Source organism: Magallana gigas, chromosome 4, assembly GCF_963853765.1.
Source record: "Magallana gigas chromosome 4, xbMagGiga1.1, whole genome shotgun sequence".
NCBI classification, from domain to species: Eukaryota; Metazoa; Mollusca; class Bivalvia; order Ostreida; family Ostreidae; genus Magallana; species Magallana gigas.
The window spans coordinates 25838163-25862005 of NC_088856.1; the positions used below are offsets into that span (position 1 = coordinate 25838163).

A 23843-nucleotide genomic window follows, 5' to 3' on the forward strand; every position below is an offset into this window, starting at 1 on the left:
GAGACTTTTGCAGTCAATTTTTCCACACTTTCATTCATAGACAAAAACTGCTAAATGATAAGTGGTGATTGGTTTTTTTGATATTCACTTTTCACAAACTTGTCAATACAAGAATATCAAAGATAAGTTCTTTGCTTAAACGGTTTATAATTTAAAAATGTATGCAATGTCAATTTAAAACAGTAACCATCCCGCGAACGTTGTTCGGTGATTATCACTACTTACGATTCCCCCTGATTTATACCAGTTGGATGTGTTCGAATGAATACGGCATCGCTTTGATTAATGTGGGCAACCACAGTTCCCGTGATAGATCTATGATATTGGGCACCAGCTGCATTGCAGTATGAGCTGTCGAGAACAACATTATTCACAACAGCCCGCAACACAGTAGGATGTCCATGTGAAGACATATGTACCCGAATGTGGAGCGGTGAAGATACCAGTGAATTTGTTGTAGTGGTTGCCTGTGTCCGTTGGTGACACATCAAATACCAGAGTATGATCAGGGCTTGGAGTCGGAAGATCGTGATCCATGTACGAAAAAAATGCAACATTCGAATGGCTTCCTAAGTAAAAGGCAAACTAATTCAGCCAGTTGAAAAACATTTTTTGTGGACGTGAATTTAAGTGTATTGAATAAATATTGCATAAATTTGTTAATATTTCGTAATATGTTAATGTTTCTTCTTTGGGAAAGACATGTTCGTTTTGTTTGATTGTTTCAAGGCCAAAATGATAATCAAAAATTAAATTCTTTTTTTCAATTTTGTATGAGTGAATCTCAAAGAAGAGAAAATATCACCTACAATTAGCCTGCAAAAATCATTAAGTGCATCTAAATTACGGCAGTATGAAGTATTATCTATCTACTTACCATGCCCAGCATCAAGACCAAGTCTTGTGTTTATTTTATGTAAATTTTCATTCATAATTGACGTGACATTGATATCGTTTTCCTCGACAATAGCTTGATTCTTTTCAAAGCTGGGGTCCTCTGATTCTGTTAGTAGTGAGTCATTTACTAATTGGCATTTCTCTTGTAGTTGTCTAATGCTCCCTTCTTGCGCGAGCACCTTTTCTTCTAGATCTTTCACAAGTTTCCTGTATTTTACATTTTCTTTAAGAACTATCGACATGGTGTCGTACAAATTGTTAACCATTTTCTCAAGCTGTTGTAATTGAATATCCGTGCAGACAGCTGACTGTATCGAGGACAAAATTACAAAAATAAATATCCCGATCATTTTTGGCTGAAAAATAATGTAAATATAATATATGTAGTAAAAGAATCGAAAATGGTGTATTATATTGACAGCAAAGTCTTGGAAAGTATGCCATGTATCTTTAAGACATTCGAGAGAAACGAACCTTTTTGCAGTGTATGTCCTGTGACCTTTAAGTGAATGAAAATGGGATATTATTGTACTTTATCTACAGATTGTATAGGAAATAAGGTTAACTGGCAATGATTGGTTAAGGTAGAGTCGCGTAAAATTCCTCCTAAAAGATAACAACTACCGAATCTAGTATTTCCGTGTCAATAAAATGCATGAACAAGTACAATATTCTATAAGATAGTTTCCCAAACTACTATAAAATCAACAAAAATGTATGTTTTGTGTAACTTTAAATCTTATCGGATAAGCTTTTGGTCCTTATTTTCAATCATCAAACGCAAAACAAATATCAATAGTTTTTCGTATTCATATATTATATATAAGTAACACAGATTGGTTGTGAATTAAGTTACTGTCCTTTCAACAATTCACGATGTCTTACTTTTGGCGAAGCTAGACATGAAAATAACAGCTTCCCCTTCATTGCATTGATTGGTCCGTAGATCACAGCAGTGACGCTTACATGTATCTATTTTTTTAAGATGCTAGGTTTTTGGTACCCAAGGTCTCTTCTGACCTTGTAAATCTAATAATTATAGCTTTGAACAAAAGTATACTTATGCATACATGTAATTGCAAATCGTCTTATACATGATTGTAGTGGGATTTTTTAACTATCAGTTCAGTTAACTATTACATACATATGTTTGTGTAAATTTCACACACTTTAATTATTATCGCTAAGTGTTTGGGGTTTTTTATCAGACGTCAACGGCATAAGTGTTTGGAGTCGACCACGAGAAGTAAGCCAATACTAATTATAAACGGATGATGAAAAAATCAATTTAAAAAAGGTAAGGGGTCCTCAGCTCCACACATCTTTAAAAAATTCTGCATACAAGTCCATTCTTTAAAGAACTTTAAAATATGGATTTAAAGCATATGTTTGACTTAAAAATGAGAGAAAAAAAGTTCAATTTTGGAAGAAAAAAATCCACTTTTTTAATTTTACCACAGTTACTATTCATGAAAAATTTAAAAAAAACTCCCTACAGATCGAAGTTACATTCTTTGCGCCACAGAGATAGACACAAAATGTCGTTAAATAAACTGTTTCACAATGCAATAATATCGCCATGTTTTGCCGTACTGTCGTAAAACGTAGAGGTCACGGGGTGTCGAGGAACATTAAATACATTTACATGTATAGTTCAGATGAATAAAAGTTTTTAGATAATTCTTAATTAAAGATGTGTTGTTTGAATATTTGACAGTAGCATTAAGTAGTTCAAAAAGGGGATATGAAAGTTTCAAGTAAATCAACAAATGCTTGACTTTCACTCGACTCAGTTGAACACACAATCATTCTACTAAGCCATCTGAGTAATATTGAAATCCTATATTGTTTTTACTAATATCTGAATGTTTATTTTGGTAAAGGTTTGTCCACAAAATAGAATTATAATAATATATTATATGATAATAAAAAGATAAAGAGCTGCGGTGAGAAAAAATACTAGAAGTAAAGTATACACCTTGCTAGATAGGTCAAATGTAAATGAGCGACCCCTTTGCATTCTGTTTGTAATAGCGGTTAGCAGAATTTAGCCTTGTCCTTAAAATAAAATATAAGATTTAAAATTTTCGTTAAAATCTTGTTAGTACTGTACAACATATTCATTTAACATTATCAGACGTTAAACTATAATTTCGCTAGTTGTTTGATATGCACGCTATAGTAAAAAACGTATTTATATCAATTGGCATCAATGCTGTGCTGTACAGCTAAAATGCTCTTTCTTATAATGTTTATACTCGTTTTATGTCTTTGGATGTGCCAATTATCATGCAATATTTTATTAGTATTCCGTAAACAATTTGCAGGCCTATAATTTGGCATTTTTTTAAAATATTGGCTGCAAGGTTCAACGAGCTCAATGGCAGATCGCTAACCATATGCGTTTAACACCGTACAAACGATTTCTAAAAAAAGAAAATTAACCCATACTGAAATAATGAATACAATTTGAATGTAATACAACACTAGTGTTTAGGAAATCGGTAAGACATTTTTAACCTGCTATTGCTAAGTATTATTTTCATTCATATATTGGTAAAAGTACTTTACTGCTACATGTACTCTTTTGTCGGGCTATGTTGCTGTTACGATTAGTGAAATATAGTTGGACCATTGTGTTTACCAGTTTGATTCCGTTGTTTCCTCTAAGCCACAACAAATTTTATTATACTATAAAAACTAAGAGATTCTATAAAACATAGGAGTAAGTATTCAAAAATACCGGTGTTGTATAGCAGTTTTTCCCCCATAGTAGCTTTTCCCCCCGGAAAACCTACTATATAGTAGCCTTTCCCCCCGGGGGGAAAAGCTACTATATAGTAGCTTTTCCCCCATAGTAGGGTTTCTCCCTCACGTTTTTGGTTCAGATTTTATAAAAAATACTAATGGAAATCCAGTAAGGATTTAAATCAATGTATCTACACTCCCAGGTTGCATACATGTATATCTGCATTCATCTGTACAGGTAAATTTTGCCAATTTATTATTTTTATAGACAATGCTGAAAGTTGAAGATGTGTGTAATGGAGTTACACATAGAACTTAATTTAGGTAATTTATTGAAAAAAGTTTTACAAGTTATACACTTATATGCATAATTCTGTGTTCTGAAATTGTATTAAGCGAGAATGTTTTAGGAATTTTTTGATAAATTTATCAGACTGTTTGTTTGTTTCTGAAAATTTCATCCAAGCTAAACTTCTGATTTAGAGAAATTTGTTTGAAATCCAATTATAAAGAATACGTATTATTAGGGCCCCATATCTCAATCAAAGTACTGAAGAACTGGCGGGAGTTGATTTTGTCGATCTTTATTTATTTTAAAATCAATGATATGTTATTTTGCATGACAAGTACATGTATACGTGGTTTCTAATTTGAATTACGCATATTTTTATAATATGAATTTTTGAACTTTTTCGACTAGAATGTCGAAAAACCTCCATATGAATCATGTTAAATAATATTTAAAGATAAAATTAATTCAATCAAACTATGTATCAGTGGTAGAAATATTTCTCGAAAATTGTATGGATCCAAGCAATATCGAACTCTAGTCTCGTTCAACCAAACGCTCGGCTGACACCGTAAATCTCCGACAAGGGTTTACGGAGACAGCTGAGCGTCGAGTTGAACGAGACTATATTGAACTCTGGCGTAGGAATACATACGACTACAAAAAAAATTTAAATTGTTCGTACCATTTAAAATCTGTCTATTTTTATGGTATTTGTAAATAAGTTTCCTTGAAGAACAATGCTTTAGCATACATTACATCGAATTCATCAATTATTTTCAAGAACTAAGTCTTGTCAGGAGCAATGATTTGTGCTGAGGTCCAAACACTGTTTCACTTTCGGTTTGTCCGAGTGACTGCATAGGAGAGTTGATTAAAAACCAACCCCCAAAAACTATAGATGACCACATGAACATATTTTTACTGTCATTTAAAAGTAAAAACATCATTTAAAAATACACAATCACTCATATATTTCTTTATCAAAATGATTGAAAATTACGTTTAATTCTGCTACTTTTTTTTTAATTTACGAACAAAATTTTTCACAAAATTTCGCGGGTAAAATTCCTTATTCTTCAAAACATTTAATCAATTCATAAGATGACTAATGTTATTATAAATAATTAGATAAATGAATCAATGAACTTTTATTCATAAAAGGAGAAACCGAAAATCAAAAATAAATAACCAACCTAAGCGCATTTACGACTTTTTTACTTGTTAGATGATTAGAAAAACAAGCTCATATTTTAAAAAAGTCAGCTCATCACAATATATGTGTTGGTTGTTTTGGGGGTTTTTTTTTTTGTTTTTTTTTAATTACTCTTGTTTAATTGTTCGAAGAAATAATATGGTACACAAGTAAATCTTTATTGCAAAAATATAAAACAAATAGTATAAAATATTTAGGTAATTGAATCGTATATCTTGATTTATATGGCATCGTTTTATATTTATAAATCACGTTGCAAACTTAAAAGTGGAAAAATTAGCAAATAGTGAGTGACAATATAAACATAAAGTTAGTTCAGGCTCCATTTCACATTTTCCAAAGTAACCAGCAAAGATAGCGACATTGTTCTGGTTGTGAAGACATTTCATTGTTTTTTTTAAATGTTTACATCATAATATCTTTTAATACATAATTAAAATACCCCTTACCCATGATTTAGAACCCCATCAGTCAAAGTGAAACTTAAACATTTCAGTTTCTCATCATATCATTGCATCCTGTCTCCCGTTTGATATTTAGAAGAAATATATAATTGTTTTTAAGATCGTCAATTCTAACGGTATTCATTTAAAATTGATAGCCTTTTGGACGAAGGGAGTAATACATTTCCACTTTTTATTCCCTTCCTCTACAAAATTAAGTCAAGATTGGTCAGTTAGTTCCCTGGGAGAAACTTATACATTGATGGTAATACACTTGGAAATTAAAGTTCCAAACCGGCGTATTTTCACTCAAATGAGTTCTCACGTGTTCATAACGTCGAAGTCAAAACTGTAGATAAGCATCGATAGATGAAAAAGATTCGAGGTATTCCGAAATCCGTGTAAAAGGCGTTCCAAAAAGGTGTGAGAACAGGTGAAATAAACGATGATGACACATGAATGTTATGAAGGCGCATGCCTTAGTTCATATTTGGGGTTGAAAAACCATGTATTTTATTCTATGTATTAATCAATGCCATAATTATCCTTTTTTGTGAGAAATTAATATCATATCAATTATTGCAAATCATTGTCACGAATGGTCCGCAATAAACATGGCCGGAAAGTAAAAATGGGGGAAACTCCACTATATAGTAGGTTTTCCGTGGGGGTAATCTGGCTATAAAAAGGGGGAAAGCCCACTATATAGTCAGCTTTCCTTGGGGGAAAAACTGCTATATAGCCATTTTTCCGGGGGGAAGAACTGCTATATAGCCATTTTTCCGGGGGGAAAGATGGCTAGGGGGAAAAGGCACTATATAACACCGGTACCGATAATAGGAATAGAAACTATATAATGCAAAGTTTTGTTGAAACGGGTTCAGTAGTTTTGCAAAAAAAAGATAATAATACTGAAAAAGGTCAGTACCAGTTTGAGGCGTGTAGTAAACACAAGAACATATTTGATTACAAACAAAAGTTGAAGTGGAAGACGCTGATGTTACGTACTTAATAAATCTAGTTTGACCCTTCGTGAAACAGACCATTGTTATATTGTCGGACCATTTCGCCCTAAAGCTTAACAACGACCACCGGACGGTTACAACTTACAACGCATATTCACTTTCGTGTATGATTTTATAAAGTGTAAGGTTCAAATTGATATTCACATGGATGCAAGTTTGTTACATGTAAGTCGATTGTCAGTTCTCTCTCTCTCTCTCTCTCTCTCTCTCTCTCTCTCTCTCTCTCTCTCTCTCTCTCTCTCTCTCTCTCTCGTTATGTCAAAATGAGTGGCGACACTCATGGCCCCACTGCACCAAATGGTCAATGTAGTTGTGCAAGCTCTATAGTCGTTCATACGATTAAATACGATCTCCGTAACCCTGTCTGTTGCCCAAATTTGCTGACAAAGTTTTTAGTACAACAATCAATGTATCGAATTATAAGATTAAAAAATTATAAGATTAAAAAAACGATTTACACGACTTATAATTAATAGGAAAATTTTAATCGACGTAATACGATCCCATCGCAAAAAACGTCATAAAGCAAGATAAATGCGTCCATTATACAGGGATCCCATCCTTCAGAAGGGGAGTAAAAAGAATATGATTATACATGTAATTATTCTTTACTTCATGAATAATATAAACATTTTAAAACAAAAACCATCCTGCAAAGGAGGTTCGCGCATTAATGTAGCTTGAAATGTCTCCTGATGTCGTTATGTTATGGTGGGTCCGAATGAATATCACATCCCCTTGATTAATGTGTGCGACTGCAGTAGAGGACGCAGTTCTAAACCAATCTGCTCCTAAGGCATCGCACACAATTCCGTCAAATGCATTAGCATTTACCATAAGCTCAAGGCTGAAATATCCCCCCGGAGAGCAGAATGACGTCCACGTAAATACATAGGCTCCAGACTGGGGGGTCGTGAACACTCCAGAAAACCTGTTATAGTGACCGCCAATGTTTGTAGGAGCAGAATTGAAAACTAAAACGTGACTGATGCCTGGCTGATGTAGACTTTTAGTCAAATAGGAGAAGAAGGCAACGTTTTCTACTTTAAAAAAGATAAATTTTCAAGAAATAATTAAGAACTTACATTCGTCACATAGTTACATGTATAAATCCTCGAATAAATAACAAAACATAATCAATATAATAATCGACTTGATTCATAAATAGACTATAAAAAAAGTGAAAATGAAGGAGCAATAACGGGACGGCATAAAATTACCCGGACCTTATATTCTAAATTTTGTTTTGCATGAATATGCTATGCATTATGTTCAACGTATATGTACATGTAAAATATAAAGAAATTTAATATTTATTCAGTTCAATTTTTAAACGAGTAAAATTGAAAATTTGTCTCACCAGAATTTATTGCTCGTTTTGACAGTGACCTTTCCAAAACTCGCCCTTTTGGCATCGTTTTCTTAGCATCTATTCCTTCCACATTAGGATGATCACTGCCTAAATTCTGTGCATTTCGTGTCTTCTTCGCTTTCGCTCCCGTATAAAAGTCATTATTTTTGAAAAACATTTTCTCTAAATTTTCTATTCTTCTATCTTGATTGAGATCTTTGTCCGTCAAATCTTTCACCATTTGTTTGCATTTTACGTTTTCCCTAGTAACTGACAGAACATAGTCTTGCAATTTTTCTACCGTTTTCTCAATATTTTACAAGTGGCTGTCCGTACAAACCACCATCTGTATCAGAAACAAATTGACTAGAAAGAAAATCTGTCCTATCATTTTTAGTCTCTGGTCTAATATAGAAAATACGGCGCCAATAATCTAGAAACTCTAAAAAAGCAAAATTGAAGTGTTTACTTTGCAAGTTCTGATATAAATGCATGAAATGCACCATTTGCTTTATAGTTATAGACTGCCCTATTGATAACCGTACGAGGACAGGGTCATTTTTTTTTTTACAATTAAATACGACAGGTAGGTTTGCTGCCAATCCTTAGTGCATGTCTGTTCGCAGTGTTACAACGCAGTTTTAAAACTAAACTGTGCAGTGTTCGGTCGAAACGTTTGGAGCTATCAAAATTAATAAATCTTCATTTTATCTTACCTTATTTCGATTAAATATATGAAACAAATAACCCAAAAAGCTTTTCCATAACCTCGTGTTGTTAAACGTTTTACTTGGGGATGTCAACAAATATTCAAGTACTCGACTGTACTTTCACTCGGTCATGACCATTCCCAGAGTAGAGACATTATAACGAGTACCTTTATTTGTTTAAAGTAACTGGGCTCACTGGCGTCGGAAGCAAATTGAAAGTGGGGGGGCTAGACTAATCCTGCGAGAAAAGTGGGGGGGCTGAACCCTCTATCATGCTATTTTTCTAATGGTTAGGTATAACTTTGCAATAAAAGTGGGGGGGCTAAGCCCCCCCTAGCCCCCCCGGTTCCGACGCCTATGGGGCTATTTCAGCCACAAAACAAATGTAGCTACATCGCCAACGAGGATTGCAGAGACCAGCTACAACCAAAGCAGCTAGCTCATTAATCTCTAAACATCAGAAGCCCAGCGAACCTACTGAACTAAAATGGAAAGTTCTGACAATAATTTTCGAAGCAGTTTCAAATACCAATTCCTTTCAATTACACTAAAATACCTATGTTATTTTTCTTCAGGTCGCTAAACACAGTTTCGTTTAAAATTAAGGTGTTTTTACTTTAAAAAATGACGGGAAGGGAATTTTAATTTCCAGAAAAATATATGTGCAATATGTAACACGTGTTAAGTTTTTTTTACTTTCCATCTCAATGAAAATACAAAAAGTAACTTCGCTGCTAATCTAACACTCAGTCTCTATAATACACCTATAGCGATTTCCATCCTAATTTTATCGAGTCTATACCCATTTTAGTATAGACATTTGGTTTTTCAAATTTAATAAATTATTTGTAATAGTTAAAAATTGTTCTGACAAGCCTGCAAATAAACGTAGTTAGAGGGCCATGAAAGTACGTGCCATCATTTGAAGGCGTTTTATCTGCTTTCAGTATTCTAGCAGATGGTTAGGTTCCGTCAATATATGTACTGGTAGCAAGGTCTCCATGTCTGCAATAGTGCATTTATTATACAATTGGTTATTTCCCAGCTACAGTATGTCTGATTGCCTGATATCCTACATTAAAATGAATGTGACCTACGAAGTGAATATAACATTTGATTTTTGCTACGATTGGTTATCATTATGTCTTCGTCCAAGGAAGCTTCGCGCTGAATCAAGAATTTTTCAAGACGTATCATTGAATTGTTTAGACAGAGAATTCTTTAAAAAAAACTAAGAAATGGGAGATTGTGTTCATTATTAATTGTCTTCAAAAGCAGCAATAATTCCACAACCAATATCAAACACTCTTTTAGTAAATTTATTATTTTACACGGGAAGAAATATAAGGTTGTATGGGACGTCTCAATATTGTGACGTACATCCTATTGGAATAAACAATAAAGCCAAGTATTATTTCCATAAATTGATACCTAATAGCGACGCGCAATGGGTTAATTAGAGCGTAAACTCTGTAAGTAAAAAATTCGAACCCCGCTGTTTGATATCGATAATTGCCCCATACCACCTGAAATATCATAAGTGAATAATTAATTCGTAACACCGCAAGTATATGATCTAAAAATCTTTTTGAATAAAAAATGATAAAAATAATCATTTAAAACTATGCTGTCGCATTCAAAAAGTTTATGCCAGTTTGTTATATATGGTATCATATGTAAAGGTTAGAACTGCAGGTAGAGCGCAGTGAACACATATTAGATGTATGCTTAATACACTTTAACTTATAAACAAAAAATGTTTACATTTACTGGGAAAAGAAATTGAAAAATAGACTTATAAAATTTAATCAAAGATTATCAGTACATGAACCGAGCTATTGTTGCTTTTGTTATGATATGTTGCATGGATTGGAGAAAAACCGTCAAGTTTACGTTCAACTTTGTCACATTGTTTCAAAATAATCACCATGTTAAGGAAACAAGCTGATCAAAGATTACATATATTAAGACAAATCAAATTAAAAAATATTAAAACTGAAGTTAATTTCATTCCTTTCAAAGAATACGAAGTGACAATGTATCTTCACCAACAGTACCTACGTCAAGTACGAGTTACGGGGAATTACTCTATTTTTATAGCTGTCAGGTGACAACATTCCGTTACGCCCGGCCATGATAAATATGAAGTAAAGATCACGTATGTTCAGTATTATTTATACGGTATGTATTCTCTCAGAACATTTGTTAGATTTCAAGCCGAAATTTGTAAATATAAGTTTGTTTTTATTTCAAAGATATAATTTAGCTGGTTATTTACAAATTGCACAGTTTTAACAGCTACTTTCGTTTTAGTTAACTCTATCTGCAAAAGGAATTTAAGAATGACCGTGTTGAAATACAATTGCTCAATGATGAATCAATGTATTTATAGATAACTTCTTTGTTTTGTATAACTAACGACCTGTAGCATTCAGGAAAACTTAAGGTTTATATTAGATGCAATTTTAACAAAGAATTGTTTTGTGCTTTTAGTTTGTAACTTGACAAGTGATATTCAAAGTAAGTTTATTGAGCCCAGAACTGCTGCATATTATAAAAGTTATTTTTTACCGTCAACATTTAAATTATGGAATACTTTGCCAAACAGTAAGCTGCGACAAGTATAGCCAAATTCAAGAAAAGCTCGCAAAACATTAATCTTGTACTAAAACAAAAGTTGAATTATACAACCATGGAAAAAGAAATTTAAAGATATTCCATTGTCAATTCATAAGTTTTTCACGTGATCTCAATGCAGATTTTTCTAATCATAATCTAATTGAATCATCAAAATGTTTAAGATGGTGGTATTCCTATGAGGATTCATTTCATTTTTTCTTAATTGTCAATATTATAATCAATTTTCTCTGTTTAGATACATGAATAAACATGACATACCAAATGATATTAATATTGTACTAAATGGTTATGATTGTCTATCTCTCTCGGAAAATGTCATTTTTTGACCAAGTTCATAATACATTTGTATTTATAAAAACAGTAAAAGATTTAGTATATACTATTAGTATTATAAATATGTATACCTTGATCTCTGATATAGATGGAGGGAACTTGAAAAGGCCATTCTTTTGCCCGCTGTTTAATCCACATTCACTCATATATTTATATGTATATTTTGAAAAAAAATATTTCTTAAACTATATACAACCAAGTGGAGTGAACATAAAAAAGATGTATCCATGTATCTTTCGTAATTGCAATGGTCATTTATAATAAGCAGAGAAATATTCGGTGATCTTTGCTGTTTATTTTGTACAAAGAGGGACATCCACACAATAATGTTTTATTCCAAGTCAAGGCGACTCATTGTTTCTAAATCAGCAGAATTTACTATGAAAAATAAATGATGCATAAGAAGTATACGCCAAATAAATATAAACATTTTCAAAAATTAAATTCAATAGTTATGAAAAAGCAATTCGCATAATCGATTCAGTACCTTACCGCTTAAATAGGATGATGTGCAACCAAATTAATCAAATGAATACAAAAATATATCTAAACATTTTCAAAAATCACCCGCTTGTGACGTTGTGTCTTTATTAGTATAACTCTTTATGTAGTGGCTCAGTCCATAAAACTTATAACATTACATAAACATGATATATTTGCTATTAGATTTATGATGGAATCAACAAAACATACAGACAAAAGGGATATGTTAAAGAAAAAATTCAAAAATTCAAGTTTTTAAAAGCCAAAAGATTTTGATGGCTGTGCCTATTAAGTATGTTTTAATTCAAAATTGCATTTCTAAAATTATGCCAATCTTACTTAACATTTGATTTGACGAGTTAGAGTCAATCGTAAATAACCTTTGATTCTTAAGATGGAATTAATATTTTATCCATAGATTTACCATGGATCCTCGTTCTAGTGCCCAAGACTTGCACAGATGTGACCTTTGTGAGACCGCCATAGTACACAGCTACTGTGACTTTTGTAATGTCAACCTCTGCAAGTCGTGTGTAGTAGATCATATCTCAGATGGATATTATAAACATGTAATAGTTCCATTCCAGAAACGAAGATCAACCCTCATTTATCCAAAATGTGCAAAGCATCAAAACAAAACCTGTGATATGCATTGTGAGGATTGCAATATGTGTGTTTGTTCTTCTTGTATGGCATCTGATCAACACAAGGGGCATAGCTTTGTAGAAGTTTCAGATGTTTATATGATGAAGAAAGTCATTATTCAGAAGGATGTAGAAGAGTTAAAAATCCACATTTCACCTTCATATGAAGAAATTGCGCTCGATTTGGAAAATCAGCTCGCCAACTTGGATGAAGGATACGAAAAACTTACAACAGAAATGTCCAAACAAGGAGAGCAATGGCACAGAGAAATCGACATTGTTATCAACAAGATGAACACCGAAATTAGCGAGATAAAAGTTAAACACAGAGACATTTTACAGAAACATTTAGATGAAATCAAACAGATACTGTCTCTCATTAAGCAAACTCTACAGGCCTTACAGGAAATTGAGAAATCCACTGAAGTATCTTCTACCATTGAATACATCTCCAAGACCAAAGAGTTCAGCAAACCTTCACCAAAGGTTCAGATATCTCTGCCAAAATTCATTCCAAACCCAATAGACCGCGCGAAGCTGTATAGTTTGTTTGGACTGGTCATCCCATTATCTACTGCTACAGACGGAAATGTGTTGTCACTGAAACAACCCAACACTTCAGCCAGAGGACTACTGGATGAACCGGAGCTTATTACCACAATACAAACTGGGTATAAAGATCTACGCAGTGTTACTTGTCTAAATGAAAACAAGATATGGACGTTTAAATGGAATAAAGATATTATATGCTTCAACATTAAAGGTTCTATAATCCAAACAATCAAGACAAAATCAAGAGAAAGTACTACAGATATTGCTGTAGACAGTGATGGGGATCTACTGTACTCTACATTGCAAACAAAGACAGTGAATAAAGTAAAGAATGGACAGACAGAAGAGTTGGTCAAATTACGGAAATGGAAACCAAATAATCTGTGTGTCACCTCTACTGGTGATCTTCTTGTTACCATGTTCAAAGATAATTGGACTCAATCCAGAGTTGTCCGTTACCCGGGATCTACAGACAAACAAAAAACAAAACAAAACATTCAATATAATGAAGAAGGTAAACCTCTGTACTCAGAGAATGGTTATGCTAAACACATCACTGAAAACAGAAACCATGACATCTGTGTAGCTGACTGGAAGGCTGGAGCTGTAGTGGTAGTAAATAAGGCCGGGAAACTCAGATGGAGATACACCAGTCATCCCTCAGCTACCAAGAACAAACCATTTAAACCCTGGGGTATCACAACAGACAGTCAGAGTCGTATACTAACGGCAGATCGTGACAATCACTGTATCCACATTCTGGATCAGGATGGACAGTTGCTCCGTTACATTGATAACTGTGGTCTAGAGGATCCATATGGTTTATGTGTGGACAACAATGACAATCTGTTTGTGTGTGAATATTACACAGGCAATGTAAAGAAAATCCAATATTTAGAATAAACACTTCTTTAGTTACATTGTTTGGGCCTTATTGTTTTTCTACGGTTTCTTTTTATTATTAGGGTCTTCTATTTCCAAAGGAAGACCTTCTTCTTTATGTATTATTTCTTTTCTTTATCATTATTAAAAAAATCTGACCTTTTTCAAACGCTATTTCTCATGAACTAACCAACCGATTTGCATGAAATTTTCATGAACATCAGAGGTTGGTGACGTCATTTTTGATTTGTGAGTTTGAGTATTTAGTGAATTGTTAAGGACCACGTAACTTCTCCAAAACTAATTCTGATAGAAACGCCAAACTTTTAGGGATAGTAGATGAATGTCTGTAGATGATCCTATTTATTCCATATTTTGAAATTTGCGCAAGGCCTCAAAGCTCGCCCGAGCCTGAAAATAAGCACCACATTTTGTATGAATTTTTTGCACATTTTCTGTAATATATTTTAATTTATTAATAATTTGTTAAGACATCTGAAGCAAAATATGTTCAAATTTAGATGGGCTTACATTTGATATCAAGAAATAGGGGCTGACTCCTTCAGATAGGGGCCTGAATGCTTCTAAAGTCTCTTTATGAAAACTCTTTACTTAACAATAATTTGTTATTATTTATAAAAGCAAAAAAAATGTTCAATTTACAGCTGTTGATCTATTTATTAAAATACTTAAATCTTATGTTACTTAATTTGGGGTTTGAAGGGGCGTGAAGTCCAAGACATTCATCATTTTTGTCTAATATGCTACCTACAAAATTCTTGAACACATTCATTTGTTGAACAAAATGAGTTTGTACTTACAAGACCTTTTATTTGATATCAAGAAAAAGAGGCTTGCCCCTTCAATAAGGGGCCATGAGGGCGCTTAAGTCTTTTTATAATAACTGAACAAAAACCTGTTATCAATTACAGAAGCAAAAATGTTTGTTGTACACCTATTTATTTTTAAAGTAATAATGTAATTAGGGATTCCAACCGACCAGAAGTCCAAAACTTTGATCATATCTAAAACGGTCAACATTCTTGAATACTTCTTGAACAAATTATCTTTATTTTTACGACGTTTTCCATCTGATATCAAAATAAGGGACTGCCTTCTCAAATTAGGGGTCAAAAGGTCTCTAAAGTCTTTATATACTGATATTTTCTGAGCAAATATGTTTATCAATTATAGAAGCAAAAATGTTCATTGTACAGCTGTTTATCTGTACAGTAATATATTCAAAATATATGTTACGTAATCTGGGGTTTCAAAGGACTGGAAGAGTCCAAAACTTTGATCATTTATATCTTAACAATGAGAAATATTTTGAAAAGCAGTGTAAGATAAAGGTTTCTCATAATGTTCTTAACGATATGCTACCTTTCTTAACGATATGCTACCTACAAAATTATTGTTTATTGCCCCGGTAGGAAGTTTAAGGGCCGGCCCCTAAAACGCAGGTATTCAGATATCTCTAGAACAGCCAACAATTCTTGAACATATGTTGAACAAAATATGTTTATATATGAGACCTTTTATTTGATATCAAGAGAGAGGAACTGGCTCCTCAAATTAGGGACCAAGAGGGTTTTAGTTTTTTTTTTCTATAAAACTCTTTACTAAACGATAATTTGTTATTAATTTAAGAAGCAAAAGTTCAAGGTACAGCTGTTTATTTATACAGTACCATACTTAAATCATATGTTACCTAATAGGGGGGGGGGGGGGATTTCATTGGCCAGAAGACCAAAACTTTGATCATTAATATCTAGGAAAGGAGAAATGTTTTGAAAAGCATTGAAGAACAAGCGTTGCTTAGAATATCCTTCTTCACAATATGCCATGCACCTAAAATATTTTGTTGGTATTCCTGGTTAGAAGTTTCAGGTAGGCCCCTAAAACACAGTTGTTCAGATCTGTCTAGAACGGTCAACAATTTCTGGCCATTTGTGGAACTAAATGTGTTTATATTTGCGAGACCTTTCACTTAAGATCAACCGAAAAAGGCTGATCCCTCAAATTAGGGACCCGAAGGCCTACAATTCTTTAAATGTTTACTCTTTCCAGGTCATTAACTTGTTATTAATCATAAAAGCAAAAAAGAAGCTATTTATGTTGAATTTAAAACTAATTCCTTTTAAAAATCGGAGGATGCATTACAGATATATTGGGGTTAAAAAATTGATTTTTTTACGGGAAATTTTTTTTCCGCGTTCTTATTAAAGAAACAAGCTTAAGTATAAAGTTCAAATCTTAAAAAAAAAATGATCTGATAATTGTTAAATCGTTCTTTAACATATTCAGATTTTATTTTGTTAAAGGTATATGTTATGTATTTGGAGTAAAATTTTTGACATGAGTTTGAGAAGAATATACATCATGCTTCTTATAATTAGACGATTCACAACCGCTAGACCCGTAAAACATGTTCTGTCTTTAATTATTAGTCTCTAGACTTTGCTACACGTCTGATGAATATTAATGTGATCCGCCGTTCGTAATGCCACTGTGCTCGAGTGCGGGAAAACAAGAACAGTTTGTGTACAAATTAGAATCACGTTTCTCATGTCTTAAATTACATGTAGATAATTCTTATATCAGATGATACTCGAAGCATTACTATTCCGATATTTGATAATGTAGAATTGTGACACGATGGCGGTGTTTTTCTTTGAAGTTTACCATTTTGTATTAGCAACACAGTACAAGGCTACTGGGGGCGGAGCTATCTGCTGTACTGTATTACCTGATAAACCGTGCGGTATTTGCCAATAAACCGTTCTGTATTAGCCACCTGTTGTTCTGTATCTTAAATACAGAACGATCTAAATATAAATCAATGCAACAATAAATGCAACATATTTAATTTTATTGTCAATTTTAACAAAATCAATATGCAAATGATAATCAAAACTACAAAAATATACGAAGCAAAAAAAGGAATATGGGTCCTTCTCAATAAAAAATTCCCATGAAAATTAGGAATTTTTTACATTCAGGAACACAGCACTTAGTTCTACTGACAGTTACTAGTATTTGGATCCTAGCGAAAATGAAGATACGCCATTTTTCAAACACATTCAAGGCCCATTTTGTAATATATTTTGTGTTTCGGTTTTCCTGACCTTCAATAAGATTTCTTTATTCCTTATCATTTACTGCTGGTCCAAATCTAGAGGCAGTGTTTTCTTTCACTTTGCTCTCATGAACGTCACAGTCCATAATTAGTCAAAATATCCCCGCAATCAAAGTCGATCGAACAGCTTTCTGCAGCGCCCGCATTCGAATCGAAGAATTTGAAGCCCTTCAAATACGTGATGCTCTGTCTCTTTATTTTCGCATATCTGCGATAAGGTAATATCGTCTACCTCGTCCGTTAGCAAATCAAGAGAGCTCATCTCCATCTTACCCTAGCTGTGGTCAAATCTAAACTGATACAGTCTCACGCGATCTGCGGAAATTGCGTATTAATCATCTAACTCCAATACACTTACTGACCCGGAAATACATCTGGGTTTTTTTTCGATATAGGAAGAAGTGAAATTTACATGACACTGCTATTCAGTTAGAAGTCTCAAATGCTCAATCGTGTCACAAATCATTTATAGAACGAGACAGTTTCTCTATGTTTGATACAAATTTGGGAGTGGACTCGTGCTACGCACTCGTCCACCTCCAAATTTGTATCAAACATAGAGAACCTGTCTCGTTCTCTAAATAATACATATATATAATTGTTGATAATGTTTAATAATGATAAAAGACGATTTTAGCATCATCGACACGGTAACCGGAGTAAACATCCCCTCTTCCTGAAGGATGCATGTACATAGAGTGTTTATTTATTCTTTATTAAAAATACCTCTAAACGAAAATCCACTTGTGGTTTATAACTTATAAAGTAAAGACACGAAACACATAGAGCACGAACCTGACTAGCAAAACCCCTACAACTTCATGATGGAAACTTAAGTTTAATTCGGATTTAATTCCTATTCCATCAATCTACATAGTCTCCGGTGACAATCTTCCCTTTGTTCCTATTCTTGTCAGTCTGTCTCATTTTTCTTTCATCGCCAAATCTGTCAAACTTAACGGTATACCTATTTTTCTCGTCGTCACCATTGTTGTTGATAGACTGAGATGGATGTCACGTTACCCATTTTAGGCGGGGTTATTCAAATCTTTTGTATTTTTTTCACCGTGCCGGTAAAAAATAATATTTTTTTGATTTCTTGTATCTTTGTTATGCGATTGACTTACAAAGCGTAATTTGTGTGAACATCCTATCTTCAAATAAAGAAATGAAGCAAACAATCAGATCTTATTATCGTTATTAACTAAAAATACGCAACATATACCTTTGAGTTGGTCTTGGAATTGATAAGATTTTAATTGATTCGTACTAAGAATCATTTGGATTTTGTTAAATACTACCAAGAAGTATTCGATTTTTTTTTTAGATTTTTTTGTTTCAGTTACACTCGTTATTGATAGTTAAAATCTGCTTATTACAGGAACTTCCAACTTTACTTTTGATATTAACGGAAGACCCAATCTTTGCTTTGTTTGTTTTATTCTTTTTTTGACTATTTTGAAGCCTAATATCTCAAGAACTACTCGATCGATTATAAGATTTTCAGGTCTGATGCATTATGTCGTTTGCTTAATTGTGTTAAAGTTTAGGTGATAAGATCACTTCCGTTTTGTGTTATTTGGCCTTTTGTGGTTTTGGGGACCATTTTGTCCACGTATCTCTTCCGTAACGAATGTTGATAGAAAGATGAATTTTTTATGGATTTGTAGATGAAAGTCTAAAGAAGTCCCTCCATTTTTCAAAATATGAAAATTGCTGAGGGTCTTGAAGCTTGCCCGAACTCGAAAATTGGCACTAAAATTCTAAGCAATGTTTGACACTTCTTGTACTGTATCTTTAACATTCAAATATTTTGTGCAAGCAAAAATGTTCATGTTTATCTATACTGAACTACACTTAAATCATATGTCACGACATTAGGAGTTTTAAGTGGCCAGAAGACCAAAACTTTGATCATCAATATGAAGAAAAAAAGATTGTAGAATATATTTAGAATAAAAATCATAGAAGCAGCACTTGTTGAACAAAATATGTTTATACTGACAAGATCTTTTATTTGATAACAAAAATCTTTAAATCTTTTATAATATCTCTCTTCTGAGTGATAATTTGTTATTATTCTTGATAGAAATAGAAGAGCTCATTAAGCTGAATTAAAAACTGAAATTGAAATTCGTTGTAAAAGTGGAAGATGTATTGCAGAGATATTAGGGTTAAAAAACTGATTTTTCCTAAACATTTGATTCCTTATTCCTGGTTAAGAAAATAGTGTTAAATTAACTCATGCCTAAAATTGTTTGAAAATTGTTAAATCGTTGTTGAAATTATTCAGGGTCTTGTTAAGTCTAACCAAGAATTATTCGTTTTTTCTTTATTTTCGATATTGGTTTTAAAGTACTGCAGAAACTGCAGCTTTACTTTTGACATAAACGGAAGACCCACTCGTTGCTTTGCAATGAGGTTTGCTCTAGTTGTCAATATTTTCATACCTATTATATTAGTATCATTATGTATCATAAAAAAGGATCTGTCTGTCACGTGATTTAGCACAATTATTTAGTATATGTTGAGTGAAAATATTATGACTTTAGATATTATTACAATTAAAACACGAATATCAAAAGTTCATTTTTCACTGAAAGCAATCCCATATTTGGAACCATTTCTGGAGAATGGCTGTTTAAACAAATCTTACTAAGAAAACAAAGTCAAATTTTAATTATACATGTACTACCAATTAGTTATACTGTATTTTTAGTTTTGTGAAATTTAAAAAGACCACTTCCTTTACAAAAATGAAGGACCATAAAGTTTTTACATCTGCTTAATCAAATTGTTATGTTCAGATTGTTTATGGTATCCAAATGTAACAGCTTGGTGATCAATTCAGTTTAAGCTTTTTATAATGAGAATCAAGCAGACTGAGTTTCCATTGCGCAGTATATATATAAAAGAAATATAAAAAAGCAGATAATAGAAATTTACATAGAATAATTTTTTTATGATTTAATTTTTTTTATCTTAAACATAAAGTATGCACTCCATGGATGTATTTTCTGACTTGTTCTATATCACATTTTGAAGTTTCCATAAAATATGAAAAATTTGTGTTTTTTGAGATTCTGATATGCCCCTACTGAAAATACATTGGTAAAATGTTGGGATTTTTTCCCTCAAAATGTACAGTCGATTTTTTATCCACCCATTTCAATTGATATGTACATGTAGTTTATTGTAGTATTTTTATAATTTGCATTTTTTAGGGTGCTAAATAGTGTTATTTTCCATGTCATTCTAAATTACATTTTTCGTGGTTATTTTAAATTTCATATCATATTTTAACAATACCCTAGCTGAAATTCGCATTCTGAATAATTTTACAATGAAAAAATAAAAAAGATCAACTTTGCAGTATCATAATGTTAATCGGTACTTTATTTTAATAATCACTGTCCAACAAGCGACACATGGGTTACATGTATATAGCTTAAGTGATCTGCATTGTTAAACTGTGACCCAAAACATACAACCAAAAAAGACTTCATACGTCTTATAATTCAGATATGCTTCAAGTGGTAATTTTTTCTCAGCACTTCTAATAACTGGGTACGATAAACAGCAAAATCGGCCGTTTTCAAAATTAATGAAATTTTAAGTGAAATATTTGGAGAATTAACCGGTTTCAAAACAGTTTGATTTTTTAAAATATCTTGTACGGTTTCCATATTTTAGTTATCCAAACATAGCATTGTTTATAGCTATTCAGTTAACCAATAACGTCATGACGTCATGAAATGTATTGATAACGTTCTTGAAATAATAATTACAGAAAGGATGTGCTGGTATATAATGTAAATAAAGACATATTTTATACATTATTTATTTGCCTTTTGCAAAAAGAAATTAATTATGTTTCATGCTATATAAATTTATACATCATCATCATCATAATAGTTTGCATTATCTCACCAGAGGTCGTGTTACGCAAGTTTTGCTTGCATCTCCGTCAACGCCCAATGTAAAGATTAATGTACAAACTGAGACGATGGGCAAAATGTATTTAAAATCAATGTAGTTTATTTTTTTTTATCCAAAAGCATTAAAATTAACAATAGCCGATGTAAAAATTAAAAACTGAATGATAACATAATTAAGAGGGCAATTTTTGACCGCTACCGATTCATCGCTGGTTTAATAGAAATCAGCAGCAATGTCAACTCTTATAATCTTAAAAACTTGCCCACAATGTCTTCGCCGTTTCTTGTCCTCTCTTTAAGATAAGACAGGAAAATGAGAACAGCATTGCTGCAATACCATGTGCTTGCCTTCCTTGTTTTGAGCATGTGACATACTATTTCTCCAGTGTTGACAGAAGTGTAAGCTGTACAAATAATAGCTTTCCAAAAAGCTTGCTCGACTAAACAAAATAATTCAAGGGCAACCGTATCTAATGACATGAATTTTAATTTTCGCTGTTGTTCATAAATTCATAAACGGAACTTGCAGATTGAAGTAGAAAATTCAGTTTTTTTCTTCGATCTACAGCTTGAGCATGTACGTGTCTATTATTTGAAATTAATTTATTTCATTTTTTCAAATTATCTTGAAAAGTACATGTATCAAATAACTGCTTGTAAGCTTGAAAGATAAAGCATTTAAATTGTATTTGTTATATTAAGATAGAAAATCAAAGGCTTGTTTGTCATTTCCAACCATAGGAAAGTAAGGTTTTTGTTTTTCAAATATTTATAAAGCTGCAAAAAGCTTTATTCTCTTGATCCCGTCCACTTATCGGCACGAAAAAATTATCAATTCATGTGAAGTTATCGCGCGAAGTCCTGGTTTTAAAATTACCTAACACTCAAAGGATGAGATCTCTGCTTTGAATAAACCCATTGGGAGGGGGGCAAATGATTTTTTATTTACATTTGTTTTGTAACAACTATCTATACTACTTTGTTAAAATAATAGACTCGAATTTTTGGGCTTTAATATCGAGAAATCGGAAGAGTACTGTGATTTGTTTTATATATTTCAACCAACATTTGTACCTGAAGATTACCAATTTGTTTTTATTTTTTCTCAATCAAGCTTCGCTTATTTATAATCAACAAAAATTCCTAACAAAAATCCGGAAATCATCTTTACTTTTTACACATTTTTTTATTGAAGGGAGTAAAAAACGTTGATGGAAAAGTGTTGAATTCGAATACAAATTTTTAGATGAAATTATAAGAAAGTAATGCAGCTTCATTAATTTTATCAAAAATCGTGTAGGAGCGATTCTGCATTTTTTTGCTACCTTACGGGTATACGCGAACCATGGAATTCAAAATCTTGTCACAGAAAGTTAAGTGAGTTATTATTTCTAACCAAATATTACTCCAAACATCGAGTAGACCATCCTTTTAGCTGAAATGCAAAATGTTCCAAAAGAGGCCATCCAAATCGTGGTATTCTTTTATCCTAAGGTTGAAGAAAAGCCATCTATTTAACCCATGATTATTCAATTCTTTTTCACAGACTACATCCCCCCAATATAAAATTTTTTGATTTGAAAAAAAATATATAATGCATTTCATTGTGAAGTGTCAGCATTCTGAGTTGTGTACTTCTGCAAACACAACTGCTCCTAAATAATCCATCATTTGAGCATGGCAATTGTTTCAATTTTTTTTTACTTCCAACGTTTACATACTTTGAAACAGCAATTTTTGCACTGTGTATAACAAAATGTTTTTCTTCATATAGATAAACATTTCTTGTTACAAAAAAAGAAAAAAACAACATGGCATCACATTCAAAACATCTTTTACAATTTAAAAACAGATAGCACTGTATAGTAAACAAAATCATACTTAGCACCACCTACATTTGATGTAGACAAGCTTTGAGGTCTCCCAGCAACTTTAACGAGGCCGATTACAGAACGAGTACGCACGCTTTCGCGCAGCGTTTCATTTGTATTGTGACGTCATCTCTTTGCTTTGTTGACGCCATGGCGTGATAGTTTTAACTGCAGATATTCAGCGAAATTTGTTGAAAATAGCTCGATTGATGCGTAAAATTGATATTATATTGTTGAATAAGCATAAACGTCTCGAAGTATAAGCTATTTGGACTCGGTTCGAAAACGTGAAGAGGGTTCAGCGAGCCTAGCGCTCTGTCACGTTTTCTTAACCCGCCTAAATATAGGTTAATTTCTATATTTCAAGACAGTAACCATGTATTTTATATTAATGACCCTTAATATGCGATGTTATATATTTATTTATTACTTAAATATGTCTGAATGTTTTAATAATACTATAAAGATCATCATTTCCGTCTTTGTCAAATAAAAAAGTAGCCATTATCTGGCAAACTAGGAAATTGGGCATACAAAAAACAACTTTGATAAGACCCCTGGATCAAACCAGGAGGTAATAGGTTTTTTTATTTGACCATTTGATGCCTTTAAGCAATAACTTTAATATGTAGAACAGAAAAAGAAATCCCTAGGGCAGAAGTTTAAAAAAAATGTAAAAAAT

General features: G+C 32.6%; 1 protein-coding gene across 1 annotated transcript; it reads left to right on the plus strand.

The window, feature by feature from the left end:
* The first annotated feature begins 10757 nt into the window (after window positions 1-10757).
* LOC105321743 (tripartite motif-containing protein 3-like) lies at window positions 10758-14912 on the plus strand. Its single transcript, XM_034450851.2, has 2 exons — window positions 10758-10860; window positions 12554-14912. Exon 2 carries the CDS (start codon window positions 12561-12563, stop codon window positions 14232-14234), a length of 1674 nt encoding a protein of 557 aa, XP_034306742.2. The 5' UTR covers window positions 10758-10860; window positions 12554-12560; the 3' UTR covers window positions 14235-14912.
* The last annotated feature ends 8931 nt before the right edge of the window (window positions 14913-23843 follow it).